This window comes from Oncorhynchus kisutch, linkage group LG13 (assembly GCF_002021735.2).
Source record: "Oncorhynchus kisutch isolate 150728-3 linkage group LG13, Okis_V2, whole genome shotgun sequence".
Taxonomy (NCBI): domain Eukaryota; kingdom Metazoa; phylum Chordata; class Actinopteri; order Salmoniformes; family Salmonidae; genus Oncorhynchus; species Oncorhynchus kisutch.
In genome coordinates, this window is record NC_034186.2 from 45,681,559 (window position 1) to 45,705,341 (window position 23,783).

At 41.1% G+C, this 23,783-nt stretch overlaps 1 protein-coding gene across 2 annotated transcripts in view; it reads left to right on the forward strand.

Moving 5' to 3' along the window:
* LOC109902270 (E3 ubiquitin-protein ligase UHRF1) overlaps positions 1-23,653 on the forward strand; it is a 48,041-nt gene extending 24,388 nt beyond the window's left edge. For both annotated transcript variants that reach the window (XM_031786393.1, XM_020498506.2), the window contains exons 2-17: positions 8,413-8,575; positions 8,682-8,948; positions 9,195-9,355; positions 9,983-10,198; positions 10,483-10,598; positions 11,815-12,001; positions 13,025-13,148; positions 13,749-13,856; positions 14,033-14,137; positions 14,428-14,534; positions 15,007-15,169; positions 17,006-17,143; positions 18,629-18,755; positions 18,898-19,052; positions 21,754-21,852; positions 21,963-23,653. In XM_031786393.1, the coding sequence (XP_031642253.1) occupies positions 8,423-8,575; positions 8,682-8,948; positions 9,195-9,355; positions 9,983-10,198; positions 10,483-10,598; positions 11,815-12,001; positions 13,025-13,148; positions 13,749-13,856; positions 14,033-14,137; positions 14,428-14,534; positions 15,007-15,169; positions 17,006-17,143; positions 18,629-18,755; positions 18,898-19,052; positions 21,754-21,852; positions 21,963-22,109 (2,373 nt within the window). In that variant the 5' untranslated portion in view covers positions 8,413-8,422 and the 3' untranslated portion in view covers positions 22,110-23,653. The remainder of the gene's footprint in view (positions 1-8,412; positions 8,576-8,681; positions 8,949-9,194; positions 9,356-9,982; positions 10,199-10,482; positions 10,599-11,814; positions 12,002-13,024; positions 13,149-13,748; positions 13,857-14,032; positions 14,138-14,427; positions 14,535-15,006; positions 15,170-17,005; positions 17,144-18,628; positions 18,756-18,897; positions 19,053-21,753; positions 21,853-21,962) is intronic.
* The last annotated feature ends 130 nt before the right edge of the window (positions 23,654-23,783 follow it).

The following is a 23,783-nucleotide window of genomic DNA, read 5'->3' on the forward strand; positions in this document are numbered from 1 at the left end:
TCGGTCTTGTTCCTTCGCTGCAACTCCCCCACGGACTCGGGAGAAGCGAAGGTCGAGAGCCACGCTTTCCTCTGAAACACGATCCGCACTGCTTCTATAACCCGGAGCCAGCCACACTAATGTGTCGGAGGAAACACTGTAGACTGAAGTCAGCATGCAGGCGCCCGTCCCGCCACAATGAGTTGCTAGAATGATATGGGACAAGGAATCCCGGCCGGCCAAACCCCCCCCCCCCCCCCCCCCCCCCCCCCCCCCCCCCCAACAGCGCTGGGCCAATCGCGGCAGGCTGTGAACCCGGGGCTCTAGTGTCATCTCAAGCGCTGCAATGCAGTTAACACACACATGGAAGCAGCAGTCTAAGGCACTGCAAGAGGAGTCACTACAGTCCCTGGTTCGAATCCAGGCTGTGTCACATCCAGCCGTAATTGGGAGTCCCATAGGTTGGCGCACAATTGGACCAGAGTCGTCCGGGGTAGGCCGTCATTGTAAATAAAGGTTACACTACACTGACCAAAACATTATTTTTGTTGGCTTTTACGCGTGTCCCCATTACCAGTAAAACATAATCAATACCTATTTCTTTCACTTACTTGCTGTTTCGTTGTTCATTTGTTCTGTTTCATTCTCAATCATGATTTCTATGGAACACCGTTTGGGTCTTTGCGTGTCAAAAAATATACTATTTAACACTGACATGCCAAATAACACCTGAATATGACTGCACGTCACATAATAATTTGCGTTCATAATTTTTTCCCGTAGTTATTACAGTGTAATCACTCATTTCATGTCATGCTATGATGCTGGTAAAGTCTCGCGCATCTACAGTGCTGGTCATAAAAAAAAGCTAGCTAGCTTATGGATGCAAACAATGTTCTTCCCCCAAAACATAGAATTACATCTGTTTCAGTAGCTATAGTTAGTTAGGTAATTATATAGCTAGGTGTCATCTAAAATAACCCTACTTTATAAGACAGTTCTTATTTGATTTAATTAATGGCGGTCGGCTTTGCGGTTTGCCTTCATAATAAAAGCATGTCATTTACAGTGATGCAAATGAATACAAATAGTAGAACTATGCCATACTTTTATTTTGAAGGCAAACCGCAAATTCCATTATTGCGCCTAATCCTTATTGTGGCTACATAACCTGGTCCGGTCGAGCCTCACTAGCCAGATGAAGCTAGCTGGCTGCTTATAACGTTAGCTTTGGGCAACAGGGTTAAGTAGCTGGCTAGCTATTTATTTTCATGAGCTGAAGTTAATTTTCAATAGGTGAACAAAGTGGCAACCTAGCTAATACTTACTCACAAGGATTCCTAAATCATTGCTAAGTATAATGAAATTGACTGCAGTTCCTACTGGTCATTGTTTTCAGGCTGATTGTATTGGTGCTAGCTAGGTACCATGCTAAAGCTAGCTACCCCAGAAGTTGAGGTCAAATAAATTATGCTTTATTGTGAGCACATCGTTCGTGGCCGGTGTTTGCTTGTTTGCAGACTTTTTTTTGTACAGCTTTGACAGTGCTACTGTATCTTTTTTGACACGCAAAGACCAAAACGGCATTCCATAGTATGTATGTCATGAAGGTAATAACAGTGATGCTATTACTGTGTAACTCCGGTGGGGCAATATTGGAAAAATAGCGCACTTGGTAGTGTTAACCGGTGTTAGACCAGTCGGTGAAATCCAACATTACCCACGACAGAGAACGTTTCATTGTCAAGGGCAATGAATTCCATTATCTTGGCTTTAACCTCTAGTGACACCCCATCCCGTGAACGGGACCGTTGTCATCATCTGACACTAATTAGCATAACGCAACGGACATAAATCTTCCTATTCATGAAAATCACAAGTGAAATATATTGGAACATAGCTTAGCCTTTTGTTAATCACCCTGTCATCTCAGATGAATATGCTTTACAGCCAAAGCTAGACAAGCATTTGTGTAAGTTTATCGATAGCATAGCATTATGCCTTGCTAGCAGCAGGCAATCTTGTCACGAAAGCAATCAAATTAAATCGCTTACCTTTGAACTTCGGATGTTTTCACTCACGAGACTCCCAGGTAGATAGCCAATGTTCCTTTTTTCCAAAATATTATTTTTGTAGGCGAAATAGCTCCATTTGTAATTCACGTTTGGCTGAGAAATCGACTGGAAATTGCGGTCGCGACAATGCCGAAAAATATTCCAAATTAGCTCCATAATATTGACAGAAACATGGCAAATGTTGTTTTAGAATCAATCCTCAAGGTGTTTTTTCAAATATCTATTCGATAATATATCCACCGGGACAATTGGTTTCTCAGTAGAAGCGATTGGAATAATTGCTACCTCTACTTTACGTGAGATTTTCTCTCCGGGAGCATCATGTGACCACTTGCACAATGTAGCCCCCTACGGGTATTCTTCAACATCAATGCGTAAAACTACGTCACAATGCTGTAGACACCTTGGGGACTACGTAGAAAGCGTAAGCTAGTTCATAGCACATTGACAGGTCAATGGGGACTCATTGGCACGCAGCGCTTTCAAAACCTGGGGCACTTCCAGATTGGATTTTTCTCAGGCTTTCGCCTGCAACATCAGTTCTGTTATACTCACAGACAAAACTTTACAGTTTTGGAAACGTTAGTGTTTTCGAAACGTTAGTGTTTTCTATCCAAAGCTGTCAATTATATGCATATTCTAGCATCTTGTCCTGACAAATTATCCCGTTTAAAACGGAAACGTTTTTTTCCAAAAATGAAAATACTGCCCCTAGAGTCTCAACAGATTAATGGATTACGTCATTTAGTTGTCTCGCTGAAATTGTTACTCTTTCAAATGACTGCTTGACTTGTTGACTGCTTGATCCACACAGACATTGTGGGCTAGTTTAGGAATGCTGTGTTGCACGTATAGAGTACATTTTTACGTGGAGTCATTGTCATGAACCTACGTTATATAGGTATGCACGTCAGCTTTGACATCGGTTTTGCTCATCGGCGTTAAACTAGACGTCAGCCGGTACCGATGTTGGCAATTTTAGCTAATGTCGGCCGATTCCGATATGTTCACCAATATATCCTGCCTCCATACTTTTTATAGTTCAGGGCTCTATGCTGATGTCCATCTAAGTAGAAATGTAGAAGCATACAAATCATTCTAGGAGAACAAATGAAGTATTTGAGTGGTAATATTATAAGAAATGACAAAGTTCATATGTTTTTTGGAGTGATCCCTTCACAATGATTAGGTGAGCCAAATGTTCAGCTGTCGCTTTAAGAGATGTGCTGTTACCATGGTAATTTGGGCACGCACTTTAGGTGATGGAAAATATTCTGACTGCGAACTCAAACTAACATTGAAAAACAACCTAGTTTGACTACCCTCCCACTGTTCTCGAATTCTTTGCTTTTGTTTTCCTTAACTTCTTCGATATAGGGGGCGCTCTTTTAATTTTTGGATAAAAAAACTTTCCCATTTTAAACAAGATATTTTGTCACGAAAAGATGCTCGACTATGCATATAATTGACAGCTTTGGAAAGAAAACACAGTCTTTTCCCAAACTGCAAAGATATTATCTGTGAGTGCCACAGAACTGATGCTACAGGCGAAACCAATATGAAATTTCAAACAGGAAATGGCCCAGATTTTAAAAGGCGCTGTGTTCCAATGTCTCCTTATATGGCTGTGAATGCGCCAGGAATGAGCCTACACTTTCTGTCGTTTCCCCAAGGTGTCTGCAGCATTGTGACGTATTTGTAGGCATATCATTGGAAGATTGACCATAAGAGACTACATTTACCAGGTGCCCGCTTGGTGTCCTCCGTTGAAATTATTGCAATTATTGAAATTAATCTCCAGCTGCGTGCATTTTTCCATTTGCTCCAGAGGAGAAACCCAACTGCCACGAATGATTTATCATCGAATAGATATGTGAAAAACCTTTGAGGATTGACTCTAAACAAGGTTTGCCATGTTTCTGTCGATATTATGGAGTTCATTTTGAAAAAAGTTTGGTGTTATAATGACTGAATTTTCGTTTTTTTTTTCTTAGCCAAACGTGATGAACAAAACGGAGTGATTTCTCCTACAAAAATAATATTTTTGGAAAAACTGAACATTTGCTATCTAACAGTCTCCTCATTGAAAACATCCAAAGTTCTTCAAAGGTAAATGGTTTTATTTGAATGCTTTTCTTGTTTTTGTGAAAATGTTGCCTGCTGAATGCTAGGCTTAATGCTATGCTAGCTATCAATACTCTTACACAATAGCTTGTGTAGCTATGGTTGAAAAGCATATTTTGAAAATCTGAGATGACAGTGTTGTTAACAAAAGGCTAAGCTTGTGAGCCAATATATTTATTTCATTTCATTTGCGATTTTCATGAATAGTTAACGTTGCGTTATGGTAATGAGCTTGAGGCTATGATTACGCTCCCGGATATGGGGTTGCTCGACGCAAGAAGTTAAGACGTCGGTGGGCAGCGCCGCGAGGGTCGTCAGCAAAATGGGACACCTGGGCATTGGTGTGTCCCATGTGAACAAAACCTAACTGGCCAAGAAACACGAGGATAAAGTTACACTTTAATAGACTTTCTTGTCAATTAAACTAACTTATACCTTAAAACAAAAAAAAGTCTCAATTTTCCGACCACCTGCCAACATATGGCTGATGAAATGGACATTCTTACGCGCCAATGTTAGTCTGTTACCTGCATTTAGCGGGTGTTAATTTCCAACCCTGTGTGTGCCCCATCCTAGCGCCACCAGCTGACCAGAGGAAACTAGCCTCCTCCCAGCTGAACACTAAGCTCGCTAGCTAATGTAAAATAAAACAAATGGGCTGTCAAATATAACTTATGCTGGGTGTGCACTACACGACTTTCAATCTTAACATCGCTGAGCCTCATATTAAATGGCTTTCTTTCCTAAACCATGTGGCACAGACGGGTCCCACCACAAGATTCTTAATTTGGTTGTGAAGATTCTTGATACTATGCTGTTTCGCAAAAACAATGTCATTGTCAGCGTAGCTAGAACGAGATGTGGCTCAAAAGCAAGCCTCAAATGTTTTCAGTCAGACATTCACACTTGCCAGAGTTGCACCATCTAACCAACATTTTGAATTGATTAACATTGCTTGTGAACTTCAGCGCTGTAATGATTTTGATACTTTAGTTAACCTTTTGCGACGAGCAAACCCGTATCTGGGAGCGTAATCAGCCTCAAATGCATTAGCATAACGCAACGGACATAAATACCCCTATAAACTTTTCCTATTCATGAAAATCGCAAATTAAATGAAATAAATATATTCAAACACATGCTTAGCCTTTTGTTAACAACACTGTCATCTCAGATTTTCAAAATATGCGTTACAGCCAATGCTAGACAAGCATTTGTAAGTTTATCATGGCATAATGCTATGCCAGGCTCTGCTGGCAGCAGGCAACATTTTCACAAAAATAAAGCAACCAAATTAAATTTATCTTTGAAGAACTTCAGATGCTATCACTCAGGAGACTCCCAGTTAGATAGCAAATGTTATTTTTTTCCAAAAATATAATTTTTGTAGGCGAAATGGCTCCCGTTTGTTCATCATGCTTGGCTGAGAAATCGACCCTAAAATGCTACAACTATAACGCCAAACCTTTTTTCAAAATTTGCTCCATAATATCGACAAACACGGAAAACGTTGTTTAGGATCCATCCTCAAGGTGTTTTTAACAAATATATTCGATAATATATCCGTTGAGGCAGTTGGTTTCTCATAAGAAGCGATTGGAAAATGGCTACCTCAGTATTTTACGCAAGGTTTTCTGTGGGAGACACCATGTGACCACATGCCATATGGTCCCTTACAGCCATTCTTCAAGGGAAATGCCTAAAAAGACATCACAATGCTGTAGACACCTTGGGGAAAACGTAAGCTCATTCGTAGCTCATTCACAGCCATATAAGGAGTCATTGGCATGAGGCGGTTTCAAAAAATGCAGCACTTCCTGGTTGGATTTTTATCTGTGTTTCGCCTGTAACATCAGTTCTGTGGCACTCACAAACAATATCTTTGCAGTTTTGGAAACGTCAGTGTCTTCTTCCCAAAGCTGTCAATTATATGCATAGTCGAGCATCTTTTCGTGACAAAATATCTTGTTTAAAACGGGAATGTTTTTCATCCAAAAATTAAAATAAGCACCCCCTAAATCCAACTGGTTAAAGGCAAGCGCATAGGCTACTAGTACTAGCAGGGCATAAAATGTACTCTTGCCAAATGCAGGTATATTTATTTATTGGTGTGCAAGAAAGTATATTTCACCCGCCAACGTCAATTTGCAGGGCTCTACAGTGCAAGTATTACATTTGTAAATATAAAGTAAAATAGGAGCATGTGCGAGTTAGTGTACTAAAAATGCTGCAGTAGCTGGCTTCATAGTATATCTGCTGTTTTTGTTACATAGTGGCATAAAAATACAAATCCTACAACCTAACGGGCTCGTTAACGTTGCCTGGCAGGGGAGCAGTGAAGAACGGATAATTTTTGGAGGCGTTGCGCACAGGCATAAAATGTGTATTTTACTCAAGTTTACAAAGTGAAACTTTGTCCTTCTGTTTCTCGGATATTTACATTTTTGTTCACAAGCTTTCTTGTTTTAGAAACATTACGTTTGGTCATTCTTTTTAGTTTGGTGCAAAATATTTTGCCTGGTTTAAAGATCTGCGTGGCTGGTAGAATTTCTATATTTTATCTACCTGCCACCACAGTGGCTGGTGGACCAAACTGTTTATTTAAGGCCCTGAGTTTGTCATCGCTCGTGCTCAAGTCTACACATTCTGTGTGTTGCGAAACGTCATTTCACTGGCGTCTTCTCTGGCGAGCTCTCGGCACCAATAGTAATAGTGCCTACAAAAAGACGCCAACTCCACCACGGCTCGTTGGTCAATTCTTATGGGGAACTTAATTGTTATTGTTGATCAGGTCTGTGGTAAACACCGGCTTAGGAGATCTTAAGTTTAGTACTATGAGATCATCAGCTAGTGTCACTTGTGAATTTTGAAGCATTTGTAATCAAAACATGCACAAAGGTTTCATAAAGGTCATGTTAACTGACTAATATCTCATAGAACAAAACCTATAAGCTCTAAGCATGTGTTAACCTCAGACCTTATTTTCAGGATTTATCCCAAAACCCCATTTCCTCATTCATTTACCCCATAGGAATGGCTGAACGAACCAGAGATTGCTGTGCCCCGAGTAGGGGCCCAAAATCATGTAGTGTACGCTGTACTTAGCTTATGTTGTAGTTTCGAGTCAGTAGTTTTGTTTAGGCAGGGCAAGTCCGTTTTGGTGATTTCAGGTATCATAAAAATGTGTCACAGTATGTTTTTGATTTTTTTTTTTTTTACCAGATTGAAGTACAGTACCATTTGGAAATGTTAACGTTCAATTTATAGTCCTAAAACCTAAGTTAAATGTCAACGGGAAGCAGCGGCAGCAACAAGACATTTAGATAAATAGCCCAATGTCAAAACAGTTTAATGTGTCAAAATCAATATGTACAAAGTTTGATATATTAAAAACAAAATGTACTATCTACACATACAGTACATGTTTTAAAAAAAACTTTTAAGCAAGTCTGTTAAGAACAAAATCTTATTTACAATGACGGCCTCCCCCAGCCAAACCCTAACCCGGGCGACGCTGGGCGAATTGTGCGCCGCGTGGTCAATCTGACGTGTGCATTGGCCTTGCGGAGTTTATGGTGATACAGCCTCTGCAGAAGTCAGGGCATCCATAGGACTTGTGTTTTGCACAGCAGCGCTGTTGTCAAGGAAGTGAGTTTGTGTTTATTCCCGACCTCCCGCCCCCACCCATCGTCTACCAATCATGTCAATGCGGAGCTATACTGAGCCCTCCGCATTAAGAAATCTGAGAGGCGCACGGAGATGAGGTACGCAGCTCAATTTGGCCTCTGCATGCCTCCGGAGGCTCCACAATTGTCACACCCTCCATACAAAGCCATTTTTGGATCAAGCATAAATTGGCAGTTAATGTGTTGAAACAGTGTGCTTAAAACATTGTCAGGAAGTGAAGCCACATTGTTTGTTTGATACAAGGATGGGGTTGCAGTAGCTGCATTTAAAAGGGGTAGGAGTGGCTTAGTAATCCAGTTTTCCACACTATTAAAATCAGTACGGCATGTTTGTTGAATGTTGATTTGCCTTGTCATTGGGAATTGAAATTACTTGGAAGCCTTTCTTTACTGACATTGATTATTGATCCACTTGATCAATGGTATTAATCAATAGTTGGCACAGTACTCAAAGGAAAGAAGTGGAGAAACATTGAACGACACTGCTTTTTCAAGTGTATTAGATGCCATGCTGCTGTTAACCCACAGTTTGGCTCCTTTCTGCACAGGGCAGCTGCGATGTGGATTCAAGTGCGCACCATGGATGGCAAGGAGACTCATCGGATTGACTCACTGTCCAAGCTCACCAAGGTGGATGAACTGCGCCTCAAGATCTCGGAGCTCTTCAAGGTTGAGCCAGAAAGACAGAGGCTCTTTTACCGGGGCAAGCAGGTGTGGCAGATGACTACTTTTCTGTTTCAATTCAGTTACAACAGAGTTGCTGGGGTCCTTACTGATCATGTCTGAATGTGTATGTTCTTTGTCTGTCTGATCCCAGATGGAGGACAGCCACACCATCTTTGATTACAACGTGGGGCTGAATGATATAGTGCAGCTCCTTGTTAGACAGGCTACGCCCCCTGCCGCTGTCCTCAAGAGCAAGGACAAAGAAGCCGAGCTCTCTGACTCTGACTCTGGCTGTGGCTCGGCACAGAGCGAGTCGGACAAGAGCTCGACCCACTCGGAGGCAGAGGTGCAAGCAGCCGGAACCTCTGCCCAAACAGACACACCAGACCTGGTCGACCCGGGATTTGGCTTTTACAAGGTAAACATGGAGCATCTCTACAAGGATGAATATTTGCTGTATTGGTATCATTTGATGGAGTGAAAGGATGCTTTTAACTGGATACATGTAAAATGGTAAATCTGCTTCAATATTGTGGAGCCTTCTTGAATTGGCGTTGCATTTATTGTGAAAAGTCTTAATTTTAAATTGCAATACAGATGTTTAATCCGTGACGGTAGCATTGCATGGGTCACTTTACAATATCCTTTTTTTTTTTTTTTTCAGATTAATGAGTTTGTTGACGCCAGAGACTTGAACATGGGCGCCTGGTTTGAGGCCCAGATTGTGAACATTACAAAGACCACAAAGACACCTGGAGAGGAAGAGGGCTCTGACTCTAAACTCGGCGAAGAGGAAGTTATTCACTACCATGTCAAATATGAAGAGTGAGAACTTCATGTATTCCGTATTTTAAAGATCTGTTTGGAGACATTATGCCTCATTGGTGACATTTGACAGTTACCCATAATGAACATGTATAGAAAAACGATTGAATATGTCCGTGTGGAAGGTGTTGCTGTCTATCGATGAGCTGGACCAATGGGGGCATTGCTTTTTGGCGCCAGGGTGTCAATACCACAGGGTACCACTTGGTTTCCGCATCTGCGGCAGAGTGCTTTATTTGTTCCATTTCATCCTCCTAGTCTTGACATTTTATGTATTGCTTTTTTGAGTGCAGTCCCACTCCATCGGTCTTTCTGATGAAATTATATGCAATTCCATAACACTGCAATTGGCAAATAGAACATTTGTGCTTGATCATTTGCACATGGCCCTGGTACATTGCAAGCAAAACAAGTGTAAGAACCGGAGGAACATTGAAATTAACAATGACTCGCATTGCTTGTGTTTCCAGCAGTCAAGGCCCTCAGAATTCAAACACCTTATTTGACCCTCTTCTGTTCTCTCCCGATATGTCAATCATCTTACAAAAGCCCCATTATGTAGGAAGCACCTGCTGTGTGTCTGAACTGAATACTGACACTGCCTATGTATGTGTGGTCTCTCTCTAGCTACCCAGAGAACGGAGTGGTGCCTCTGCAGTCCAAGGATGTACGCCCACGCGCCCGCACAGTCTACCAGTGGCACCAGCTGGAGGCGGGCATGGTGGTCATGGTAAACTTCAACCCAGACGAACCCAAAGAGCGCGGCTACTGGTACGACGCCCAGATCCAGAAGAAGAGGGAGACACGCACTGTGCACGAGATCTACGTCAAAATACTGCTGGGGTAATATAATTGGCTCTGTTAGTCTCTGCTGTAAACCCCTTCCCCTTAAAGGGTCCCATGATGGTAATGGCATTAAAGGAGTTCAGTGACTCATCTGATTGTATGGTGTGTTCTAATGATTTGTTGAAATTCATAGATTACTTGTTATACAGTATTGATACATCTACACCGTATGGTTTGTACTTTAGTATTATGTTAATGTCAAAGTTTTGCCATTTTATATAATTGTTTTGCATATTAGGACCATGAAGGGTATACCTAGAGTTCATGTTTGTTTATTTCAGGGTTGCCGGTGACTCCCTAAACGACTGTCGCATCATGTTCTTGACTGAGATCTACAAAATTGAGGAGCCTGGAGCCTTGGATGGATCCGGAGCGGGATCTGATAGCCCATTGAAAAGTAAGTTGGAGCTGTTTGCAGGGCTTTAAATAAAATGTAATTGGTAGTAGTTTAAAGTTAGGAGCACAACAATTTAGGAGTACCAGATTTAAAAATAAGAATTGATTGAGATACAGCTTATATGAATTCAAGCTGCCTTTGAAGCCCTAGAAAGGAATTATAAAAGCTAAAATGTTGCTATGAATACCTTTCATTGAGATATACAAAGTACTTTGTAGAATATTAGGTTCCTACAATGTGTAAAAGCAGTATTTCCTATTGAGATGCATTAAATTGTTCCCGGTCTCTAAATGTCAAGTTTGAGTGAAGACATGCAAGGGATCTGACGGCTTTCTATGATCGTTGATCTCCTGAAAAGAAGCAATATCTGAATACCAAATCACCCCCTTTCCCTTCCCCCTTGGCCCTCCATTTGTGCGTTTGATCGCACCTCCGCCATATGCACAAGTGTCCCAAAGCTGAAGGTCTAGGGGCTAATTACACTCTCCAATAGCCACTTCGACCATGCCAGCAAGGCTGCAGGCTCCAGAGCAAAGTGCTATCCCAACATGCACCGCGACATGTTTTGGAGTTTGCGCAATTTCATGCAGAAGAATTGAGGTGTGCCTAATTATGATGCGTGTGTTTGTCTGATTTCGAGGCGTGACACACAAAACACATTTGAAATGTGATGTTTTAACTGTTGCTGAGGCTTACATCTTGTAAAACGACAGAATTCTGTTAATTGTATGTGAATAATTGACTTTCGCGCCCAATACACCGGTACAATGATGCGCAATAGTTTCTATTTCATCACATACAGTCCATCTCTAGTCTGTTACCCGTGTAGAGTTAGTGAGTGCATTTATCGGACTGATTTTCATGAAGGATGAGAGTGCATGTAAAGCACATGCAAAATTGTGAACATTTCCAAGACTCTGCAAGTAGGCTGTAGTTTAACAGTGATGTCAGATGTTAGAAAAGGACAAGATGCTATTGTTACCATAGAAACTCTGGGATTAATGTACACAAGGTTCATGATGCATAAGATGCATGCTAGTTGCCATGGCTGCACACCAACCTCATAGTCTTAGTGGTTTACAAAGTACGTAACATATTTTGTATGCTTAATTGCATACATCTAGTACACTGGTGCAGTTCTTACAGTACGGGTTACAGGACCTGTTTTAAAGATGAGTAAAAAGGCTGACGTTCTCTTTGATCCTGCTCTCTCCAGGGTCAAACGGACCCGAGTGCAAACACTGCAAAGATGACCCCAAGAAGAACTGCCGCTGGTGCAACTGCCATGTATGTGGCGTGAAGCAGGACCCGGACAAGCAGCTGCTGTGTGACGAGTGTGACATGGCATTCCACATCTACTGCCTCAACCCCCGACTGACCAGCCTCCCCGATGACGACGACTGGTCAGTATAGACCCATTTCCCTGCCGCGTCTTAAAAAGTTGCGCGCAGGTTCCGGGCTTCAGAAAAAGCAGTGGATACGATCAGATGCAATTTCAAAATTGTCCACTGTTGATACAGTCCCAAAGTGTTTGCATGTCAGCAAATCTAGTTTTCAAGATGTAGAACTTTCAAAATGCTAATTCTCATAGCCAGCGTGATGTCTTTTGCGTCATATGATGCAAAACTCCCCATACCGGCTGTATTTTTGCCTGCTTGAACGGCAATGGCTCAAATGCAAATGAAAACATGAAATGACCCTGGGAATCGACAGAACATTTGAGAGAATCACAAAAATGATATAACATTCAAAATGCAGCATACAGACCTTTCATAATACATAAGGTGTCACAGTATCTTTAAACTTGATTGCTGACGTGCAAAACATTTTTAGGACTGTATCAACAGTGGACTAATGAAACCAAAACCTGAAGAGTTTGAGTGGAATCTTTAAGTTTGTCAAGCTCCCGACCTTAGCATAAGCGATCCTTTTGGTACCATTCTTGACGTCTGTTTGTAAACACAAATTGGTCTATACTACAGTACAGTCTGGGCTGGTATTCTGGCCGTTGCCAGCTTCTAGTGCTGCTTATGTGATGGTCATAGTCATACCAATGCTCTAAACTGTCTCTAATTGGACTTTGAGGTGAGAAAGTGATGGTTTCTTCAAGCTGCTTTGATTTGGCCATTTTGAGTCTAGCTTTATCAGCTTTCTATCGTGAGCACAAGTCATTGGTGTACTGTCCAAATGACTTTTTGTCAGAACACCCACGGATGCTTGTGTAGCTCTCCCTGGTCTCCATAGCTGTGCTACAGTGAAGTGTGTTCTGTTTCCACTGCATTGGTGGAGCTGTATTCAGCGGACCAGCACAACTCTTTCCTTTGCCACTATTAACTCTCCACATGTGTGATACAGTGGTTTTGTATTGCATCACACATTTAGGCTGTTCTGTTTGCTATGATCTGTATTTATTTCAATACCTCTAGGTATTGTCCCGAGTGCCGCAACGATGCTAGTGAGGTGGTGCTAGCAGGAGAGAAACTCAAGGACAGCAAGAAGAAATCCAAGATGGCGTCCGCCAGCTCAACCAGCCAGAGGGACTGGGGAAAGGTAAGGGCATTTAGAAAATGGTGCTGTGGGCGTACCTCTTAGTGGAAAAAGTACATTGTCTGAATAACTGTACTTGCTTTCTAAATAGTAGGCATTTTGAGTATGTCAAAAATAACGTTTTATAGTATGTGAAATTTTCAAAAATGTACGTTTTAAATGTCAGGTGGTCATGCACATTCCGGCTTTTCATCTAGTTGAATTCATTACACACTCTTGAGGAAGAGAATCCTTGTTTGAGACCCACGTGTGTCTGACAACAGACGAGGGGATACCAATGCTCTAAACTGTCTCTAATTGGACTTTGAGGTGAGAAAGTGATGGTTTCACTAAATTGTGCTAAACTGAAAGAATTGCGGGAATCAACGCAATTGAGCATTAATGATGCATTCTCAGTAGGATGAGATTAGTATGCTGATATTTGTTGCGTACTCCATTTGTTTTTACTAAACAGTGTCCTAAATAATTTTGTACAATTAGTATACGGTTTAAGTAGGCAAGCTAGATTTCAGACTCGGCCACTGTCACACTTCTAAACATGGCATAGATTTGTTGTTAGTTGAGTACATTCCTGTGTTTTTACACTACCTCTTCCCCTATCAGGGCATGGCTTGTGTTGGCCGCAGCAAGCAGTGCACCATTGTCCCTTCCAACCACTACGGCCCTGTCCCTGGCGTCCCGGTCGGAAGTATCTGGAAGTTCAGGGTCCAGGTGAGTTGATGCCTTTTTGCAGTAGGCTGAAAAGGAAAGCGATAACGGCAGTATTTTTTGGGATAATGTACCCCAATAAAATGAAAATATTTTGACCAAAATAATTTTTCAAAGACTGACTAGGTCCTGGTAGGTTGTCCGCTGACATTTTCGCTCCTCTGTTTTTGTTTTGGCAGGTGAGTGAGTCTGGTTGCCACAGGCCACATGTTGCTGGGATCCACGGGAGGAGCAACGATGGAGCTTACTCCTTAGTGCTGGCTGGGGGCTATGAAGACGACCAGGTATTTAGACTATCTTCCATATTGCACATCACAGGAGGCTGCCGAGGAGAGGACGGCTCATAATAATGGCGTGAATGGTATTAAACACATGGAAACATGTTTGTTCGACACCATTCAATTTATTCCATTCCAGCCATTGCTATGAACCAGTCTTCTCCAATTAAGGTGCCACCTGTGGTGCACATGTATTACAAGCCCCCCCTCCCCACGCCCAACATTGTAGCTGCAGGGATGGAACACCGTAAGCGTGAAAGGTCACTGCACTAACGCTGGTTTTCAATTGGTCCCAGGATGACGGCAACGAGTTCACCTACACCGGCTCTGGAGGGCGAGATCTGTCTGGCAACAAGAGGACAGCCGAACAGTCGTGTGATCAGAAGCTCACCAATATGAACAGGTTAGTAAGCAAAACGAATCAGATCTCTTTGCACAGAGAACACCCACGGATGCTTGTGTAGCTCTCCCTGGTCTCCATATCTGTGCTACAGTGAACTGTGGTCTGTTACCTCTGCATTGGGGGACCAATCTTCTCTCCTACATGTATTCAGCGGACCAGGACAACTCTTTCCCAAGCCACTAACCTTGTGTATGGGTGATGCAGTATTTTGTATGAGGGGGATATTGGGGATATTCCGATGGCCGGGCTTATTGGCTTTGCATGTCTATACCTCTTTTGAGCACTGGTTTGTGACTGTTTTTAACAGTCATTACTTGTTCTAACAATTCACCTTTTTTATTGATTTGCTAGAATGCAATTATTCAAATAGGACACGTCTTATGTTTAAACTGTGAGTGTTTATTTGATGATTCACTGCAGTCCACAATTTGATTCATTCAAATGAGACTATCTTAATTTGCCTGTGACCCAGGGCTCTGGCTCTAAACTGTAACGCATCGGTGAATGAGAAGGATGGGGCCACGGCGAAAGACTGGAAGGCAGGCAAGCCGGTCAGGGTGGTGCGCAGCTCCAAGGGCCGCAAACACAGCAAGTTCAGCCCAGAAGATGGCAACAGATACGACGGAATCTACAAGGTGGGAATTCCCAGTAAAATGTTTGTAAATAGCACGGCGGGATCTGGTCCATAGCGTTCTATAGCCATCGGCGAGTCTCTGTTGAATTCAATTCACTATTAAATGTTTGCTGTCAGATATCTTATGACTTTCTGCCAGAAGTCAGAGATCTGGATTTCTTCCCTGTGCTTCCTGCTAGTGCTTTAAAAAAAATATATATATTCTTCAGAACAGCATAACTTTATTCATTTGCACAATTTCTCATTCACTTTCACTTGTAAATGTCCACACTCACTGACAATTACATTTGGTAGCTACTAGCTTTGCTTTTATAACTGAGCTGGCTTTGCCCGTCTTTGAAATTAATTTGTTAGTTTTTGCTCGTTAGCATTTAGCTAACAGCGGTTGTGATTTCACTATTCGTTGGTAATTTTGTTAGCATTCAGGTAAGTCCCAATGGGCTTTTTTAGCGCCCCCTTGTGTGCTATGCTGGTAATACCGTGAATTCCTGGGATGAGAAAATAACTAAATGAAAATAAAATGTTATGTCACTTTTTTAATTTTTTTTTAACCTATATTTAACTAGGCAAGTCAGTTAACCTCTAACTCCCCATCCCGGGTCCGGGAGCGTAATCATCGACTGACACTAATTAGCATAACGCAACGGACATAAATATTCCTATTCATGAAAATCACAAGTGAAATATATTGAGACACAGCAAAGCCTTTTGTTAATCACCCTGTCATCTCAGATTTTCAAAATATGCTTTACAGCCAAAGCTAGACAAGCATTTGTGTAAGTTTATCGATAGCCTAGCATAGCATTTTGTCCAGCTAGCAGCAGGCAACCTTTTCACAAATCAGAAAAGCAATCAAATTAAATTGTTTACCTTTGATGAGCTTCGGATGTTTTCACTCACGAGACTCCCAGTTAGATAGCCGATGTTCCTTTTTTCCAAAAATATGATTTCTGTAGGCGAAATAGCTCCGTTCTTCACGTTTGGCTGAGAAATTGCAGTCACGAAAACGCTGAAAAATATTCCAAATTAGCTCCATAATATCGACAGAAACTTGGCAAATGTTGTTTATAATCAATCCTCAAGGTGTTTTTCAAATATCTATTCGGTAAAATATATCCACCGGGACAAATGGTTTTTCAAGTTGGACCGATTGAAATAATGGCTACCTCTGTATTTTACGCAAGAGCCATCAGGTGACCACTTGCGCAATATAGCCGCTTACGGGTATTCTTCAACATAAATGCGTAAAACTACGTCACAATGCTGTAGACACCTTAGGGAATACGGAGAAAAAGTAATCTGGTTGATAGCCCATTCACTGCTCAATAGGGATGCATTGGACTCCATGCTGGTAGAAATGAGGTAAAACGGATTTAACTTTCCATGTATTAAAGTCCCCGGCCACTAGGAGTGCCACCTCTGGGTGAGCGTTTTCCTGTTTGATTATGTCCATATACAGCTCATTGAGTGCGGTATCAGTTCCAGCATCTGTTTGTGGTGGTAAATAACAGCTATGAGAAATATAGATAAACTCTCTTGGTAAATAGTGTGGTCTACAGCTTATCACGAGATACTCTACCTCAGGTGAGCAAAACCTTGAGACTTCCTTAGATATCGTGCACAAGCTTTTGTTTACAAATATGCATTAACGCCACCCTTTTTCTTAACAGAAGCTGCTGTTCTATCCTGATTTTTATTTTTTTATTTTTAAATATTAATAAAATGAATCTGTCAGTTGTCATTATGTCTTGTCTCTATATTAGTCACATATTAATACCAAGTGTAAATGGCATCTCCGTTCCATGCTGACTAAACAAAATGCCTGTCTCTTTTCCAGGTGGTGAAATACTGGCCAGAGAAGGGCAAGTCTGGCTTCCTCGTCTGGAGGTATCTGCTTAAACGAAATGACGACGAGCCAGCGCCATGGACCCGGGATGGCAAGGAACGCATCAAGAAACTGGGACTCATCATGCAGGTGAAGCGACATGGATTGTCTATTATGTAGCTTTTTCGGCGACCTGGCACAATTTAAATAGACATGTGAGTTACAGATCTCATTGAAAGCAAGTCTTAATTTTAAAAAATGTAAGCGTGTCTTTCGGTTTTGTACACCAGCTGAAAAAAAAAATATATATATATATATATTTTTTTTTTTTTTCTTTGAAGAGGCACAACAATACTTAGGTGCAGATATGTTTTGTGATTTGGTGTCCAAAACATTTATTAGGTACACACCTCTTAGTACCAGGTCGGACTCCCCCTTTGCCTCCAGAACAGCCTGAATTCTTCAGGGCATTTTACAAGGTGTTGGAAATGTTCCACAGGGATATTGGCACATGCTGATGCTGTGGCACAGTTGCTGCAGATTTAATGGAGGTACAGGCATGCTGTGAACATCTCATCCCAAAGATACTCTATTGGGTTGAGGTCTGGGGACTGCGCAGGCCACTCAAGTAAACTGAACTCGCGGTCATGCTCCAGGCAACTTTTTTCAGCTCCTCAATTGTCCAGTGTTGGTGATCGTGTGCCCACTGGAACCGCTTTTGAGTTTTTATCTGATAGGAGTAGAACCCGTTGTGGTCTTCTGCTGCAATAGCCCATCCATGACAAGGATCAGGTTGCGTGTTCCAAGATGCCGTTTTGCAAAGCACCATTGTACTGTGCCATAATTTGTTGGTTTGTGGCCCGCCTGTTAACTTGCACAACTTTTGCCGTTCTTTCGACCGCTCTCATCAACGAGTTGTTTTTGCTCACAGGACTGCTGCTGGCTGGAGGTTTTTTTGTTCGTCGTACCATTCATCGGTAAACCTTAGCTACTGTCGTGCGTGAAAAGCCCAGGAGGGTGGCCATTTCTGAGATGCTGGATCCGGCACACCTGGCACAGACGATCATATCACGCTCAAAGTCTCTTAGGTCACTTGTTTTGTCCACTCTTGCGTTTTAATCGAACAGTAACTGAATGCCTCTGCATGCTTTGTAGCAAGACACGGTCATGTGACTGTCTGTAGGAGTGATAAATTGAACAGGGTGGTGTATCAAAAAAATATACACTCACCGGATGTCTGCTGCAGAGAATTACTTTTGACCAGTCGTGGTAGTAAAAGTACTGAACATGTTCGCTAACTATTTAAAAAGATGGTGAACAAGCTACAGGATGAGAGAACTTTGACGCAGGTATAGCCAACGCTACCTAGCTATTTATTTGTTTGCAAATTGGTACTTGGAGTCAAATATCAATATCGTCATAACTATAATTTTATAGAATTTAAATATTTGTTCTAATAATATTGTTTATCCCAACCACACAACGGTTTAGATTGTACCATGATTCACATACATTTCTTGTTTTGTGACTAACTGAAATTAGGTGAATGTGAGTTTTTTTGCATCCAGGTATTAATTGTAGCTCAGGTTATTATGCAGTTTAAGCTCTTGTTTTGAGGAATATGTTTGGTTTCAGTATCCAGAAGGCTATCTGGAAGCCCAGGCTGCCAAGGAGAAGGAGAAAGAGAACAAGGAGAAGGAGAACGAGGAGGTAACTGAAACACCCACCAAAGGGAAGCGGAAAAGAAAGTCTCAGTCTAATGGTGAGTGACTTCTTTAAAGTAGCTCTAGAATTATATTTAGACACTGGTAGAGTTCAGATTTCCAACTGAGAATACAGCTGCAAATGTTTTAATATAATAATTTAACATGTCTTCTGACACACTGGTGGCCTTTTTGTTGCAGAAGCTGAAGAGAAGTCATCGCCAGCTAAGGGCACTCCCAAGAAGATGAAGTTGGAGGCCTACAAACTGACCAAAGAACAGAAGGACTGGATCAAGGACGACGAGCCCAACAGGAAGGTGTGGGACGAAGCCATGGAGTCTCTGGCCCTTGGCCCGGTAAGAAAAGCCTTTCCAGATTTCACATTATTGGAATTTATGCCAATGCAAAGCCAATTGGTCTTTGTTGTGACCATCTGAACTAGAGTTATCACGATACATGTGCCACTATACTACTAGACCAGATTTTCCTTAACAAAGCAATCTAAGCTCTTATGTTCCTTATGTAAAATATTGTGTGCTATAGCTTGCGAAATTAACACGTGACTGGGTGATAACAAGGCAGTTTTTTTCCATCATCAGGATTGTTCAAGTAATTACCGTAATTTATGGATTTTTCCCGCTTTCACAAGATTCATGCCGCCAAAAAACTGAGCACCGTCACATAATGTGACGTAAATCGAGCGCGCTCAAACTTCCCATCATTCTGCTTACGGTAGTAATTTTGTCACCCTCATCATGGCAAAGACACGGAGAAATGCATATGATGGAGCTTTCAAGTTGAAGGCGATAAATCTGGCTGTTGGAAAAGGAAATAGAGCTGCTGCAAGGGAGCTTGGCCTTAATGAGTCGATGATAAGACGTTGGAAACAGCAGCGTGAGGAACTGACTCAGTGCAAAAAGACAACAAAAGCTTTCAGAGGGAAGAAAAGCAGATGGCCCAAAGTATTTGCAGCCACTCGACATCAGTGTAAATCGTGCATTTAAGGTGGCGCTCCTTGTTCAGTGGGAGGCTTGGATGACAAGTGGGGAGAAATTCTTCACTAAAACGGGCCGCATGCGAAGAGCATCTTATGGTCAAGTCTGCCAGTGGGTCCTGACAGCGTGGAGCATTGTCAAAAAATCCACTATCATCAACGGGTTTCGAAAGGCTGGACTGCTGCGTGTTGAAGGGGCAGCATGAGCTCAGCGGGGTATTTGCCTCCGGATGAAAGTGACGAGAGCGACAATGAAAACGATCCAACATCGGATATGAAGCAATTCTGAGGCTATTCAACTCCGACACTGAAGGAGATGGCTTCAGTGCTTTCAGTGCACAGGAGGAGGAAGATAGTGACCAATGACCTTCTTGGTAGGCCACTATTTAATTTTTGTTACAAGCCGTGTTTCGTTTAAAGGCTGTGTAAAGTTCATTTGTTTCAATGTACCGGTAGGCACATGCGGCTTATAGACGGTTTATTTATGTACAAAATGCATATTTTTTTTTTATAATTCAGTGGGTGCGGTTTATATTCAGGTACGCTTAATAGTCCAGCAATTACGGTAAGTCTGCTTTATTTCCTTTTCTTCCTAGTATTGTGATACGGATATCCGTAGAACCCTAATCTGAACATTGTAATGCTGGTTCTTTCGATTATCTTCATCACTACACCAATATAAGCTTAGGTGGTGTATTAAAAAACAATTGCAGGTAGAGCGACAAGGATCACCCTGTAAAATGTCCAATATGTCACTTTTTTAGGGCGACGTGACTAAATTTGCATGGAAATAATTGTCTTGGATCTGTCGTTGTCATTGAAATGAAGTCTAAGAAGCAGTAGATCTGTTCTATATGCACTATTTCTATGCTGTCTTTCTGTTTTTTACACAAGCTGAAAATACAATAACTGGTTATGGAAAATATATTTCACAGCAGTTTAGATATGGTGTACAATGATTCTCTACACCAGGGGTCTCTAACCTTGTTTAAAAAAAAAAAAAATGTTAATTATCCATATTTGGCCTGACAGGCCCCATCATTTTCTTGTTTTTATTTTTCGTGGTTTGGGATAAACATTTTACTCATTCGTAGAGGATCAACAAATGGATGTTCTGAGTCCATGTCAAATGCTTAAATTACATCAAAAGACAATTTGAGGTCTGTAAAAACAAATACATTTGGCTTTGTGTAATTCCACGTTAATTGCGAATCTAGAAAGAGAGGAATGTTTTGATGTTTCTGTTGGGCCAACTGCTGCGTCACGTCATAGCAGAGTTTGTAAAACCAATGGCCGCCCAGTTGATACAAATAATCATAATATAGTTCTCAAGTAAGCCTACTCTGCAGTTAACATTTTATTAAGGCGCTCAAGTGGCGCAGAGGTCTAAGGCACTGCATCTCAGTGCTAGAGGCGTCACTACAGACACCTTGGTTCCAGTCCCGGCTGGCTGTATCACAACTGGGCGTGATTGGGAGTCCCATAGATTGGCACACAATTGGCCCAGCGTCGTCCGGGTTTAGCCGGTGTAGGCAGTCATTATAAATACATTTGTTCTTAACTGACTTGCCATATTGAAATAAAGGTTAAATCAAAAATATAAAAGTTTTTGGGGAAAGTTTGTCTGCCCACAAGTTATCATTAGCATTGCTAACTGGCTACATAAGGAGTGGTAAACGCGCGCACCAAACAGACACCAAACAGACATGCAGATACTGTTACGGTTAGCTTTTTTAAGCCAATAGTGGCTAACCAGGGGTGGGATAATGTAAATGTGGATATATTTGGAAAGTAGCCGGGAGCTTTGTGTATATGACAGTTTGTGATGGAATAAAATGGGGGAGAAAAATAAGGTGGATCTACCTGTTGGAGACCCCTGCTCTCTACATTATACTTGCTTGTTTTGTCACAAACTGAAATTAGGCTAACTATTAGAAATTTAGCAACCAGGAGGAAATGGCATGCATAAAAATACTTTTGTTTTTCAGCTTCTTAATGTCTCAATCTCCTCACTTACTATGGTTTGGGTACTAGGTACTTAACAGTTATTTTTGCATTTCCAGAAATTCCTGAGCAAAGTCGAGGAGGTTTTCTTGTGTATATGCTGCCAAGAAGTGGTATTTCAACCTATCACCACTGAGTGCCAACACAATGTCTGCAGGGTAAGTTGATCTTTGCTAGCCTTGCACTGAGATTTTTTCTTTCCTTCCATAAGAGCAATAAAAATTTTGCAAGAGGTATTGAAAGGTGCATTATTTTTCATTTATTTTAGGAATGCCTTCAGCGGTCTTTCAAGGCAGAGGTGTACTCTTGCCCAGCATGCAGGCACGATCTGGGCAAAAACAACCCAATGAGTGTCAACAAACCCCTCCAAGCCATTCTCAACCAGTTCTTCCCAGGATACAGCAGTGGACGGTGATAACTCGTTCCAGCTGCTTGACCAGTATGTGGACTACATGAACTATGAGGGCAGTTAAGCAGTACAGGCAACAACAACAAAAAACTTTTCTTAATATAATTAGCAAATGTAAAACGCTGTCTGTTTGGTTGCTGAAATGCCACCCCATCTTCTCCAGTCCTATTTATAACGAACTGTAGCTATGAAACTGCCTTGATCAAATGTATCTAACGTTCTTCTGTAACAATGCATTTGAACTTGACTTGCCAAAATCAATACACAAGTTTAATTCCTTCAAGCACATGCAGTTTTAAGATGTATACGATATGGATACTTCGCAGAACATTTTGTAATAGATTTGAATCAATTGCATACATTTGTATTTAGAAAACACTCCCTTTATAGAATGTATGTTTTATATTCTAAGTTTTATGTCCAATAGTACTGTTCCTAGCTCATGTATTTCATAAGCGAAGCACAACTGATAAATCCGTTGCAACCCTGTTTTGAGAAAATGTCCTCCATATCCCGGGCTTGAGTGAATGTCCTGATCTTAGATTGTGCCTGCCATCGCTCAATGGCTTGTTTTACATGTAGCATCGCGTGTTGCTGCGTCCTTAACAACTTGTTTTTGAGTACATGACTGTGGGCTATAATAGAAGGAATGATGGGTTTGGATTTGATATTGAACCCTAAAGTTATTCTATTTTCTATAGAAATGATTTAGTTGTGGTGGATGTGATCATTTTATGTGTTGAATTAATTAACATTCCAGCAATGTACGTACTTTAAAATGTATGTTTACTCTTAAAAAAAAAAAAAAAAAAAAATATTTTGCCATGTGATATCTGATGGAGTTGCTGAACATTTGATTTAAATTTGAGCAGAGCAAAAATACTACACAGAAACGTATACCTTTCACTAATCTATGAAATGGCAGATTTTTCTATTTTGTAGTAATTATTTCCTAGTTGTAAAATGTATTTCACCTTAACCCTTTAACTGCGGTCTAAGCACACGTTTTCCATCTGAACAAACCCAAAGATGTAAAACCTGTAACCATTGTAGGGTTGAGCACAATTCGCCGTTTAGGTGTGCCACAACCTTTTGATTCATGGCAGGGCTGTGGAAAACATCTAGCTCTGTTGAACTTGACCGTAGTGGTTCAACAGAAAAATATTTAAGATCCAGAAATTGAATTTAGCTCAATTTCATATTTCTGCTTGTGTTTTATTGCAAAATGAATGCCAGTATCTGCAGATGTTAGTAATATCCCAAATATTTACAACATTTGCATAGACTGGAAATGTATATTTTCAAATTGTATATTTTTTAGCACATGTTTTAGTTGTTTGTAGTTTTAGAAGTAACTTGCTTGCACATGGTATTTCCAAGTGCAGAATTTCCCAATACATCTTCAACCTTTTATTATAAAATAAAAATTGAAATGCTACTGAGATATAAAGAATATAAATGGTGCCTTTTGTTAAATATGATTACTGTCGGGTTTTTTGTGTTTTATTTTTTACAATAAATGCATAGGGAACTATGTCCTTTTGAAAGTGCTTATTCGTTATGCTGCCACATTTTACAATACATTTTTGGCAAGCGTTGCCTGGCTGAAATCCATAGGTTCTCTGCTATTTATGAAATGATGTACACGTCTTGTTGTAAAGGATGCTGCACTTTTCCTAA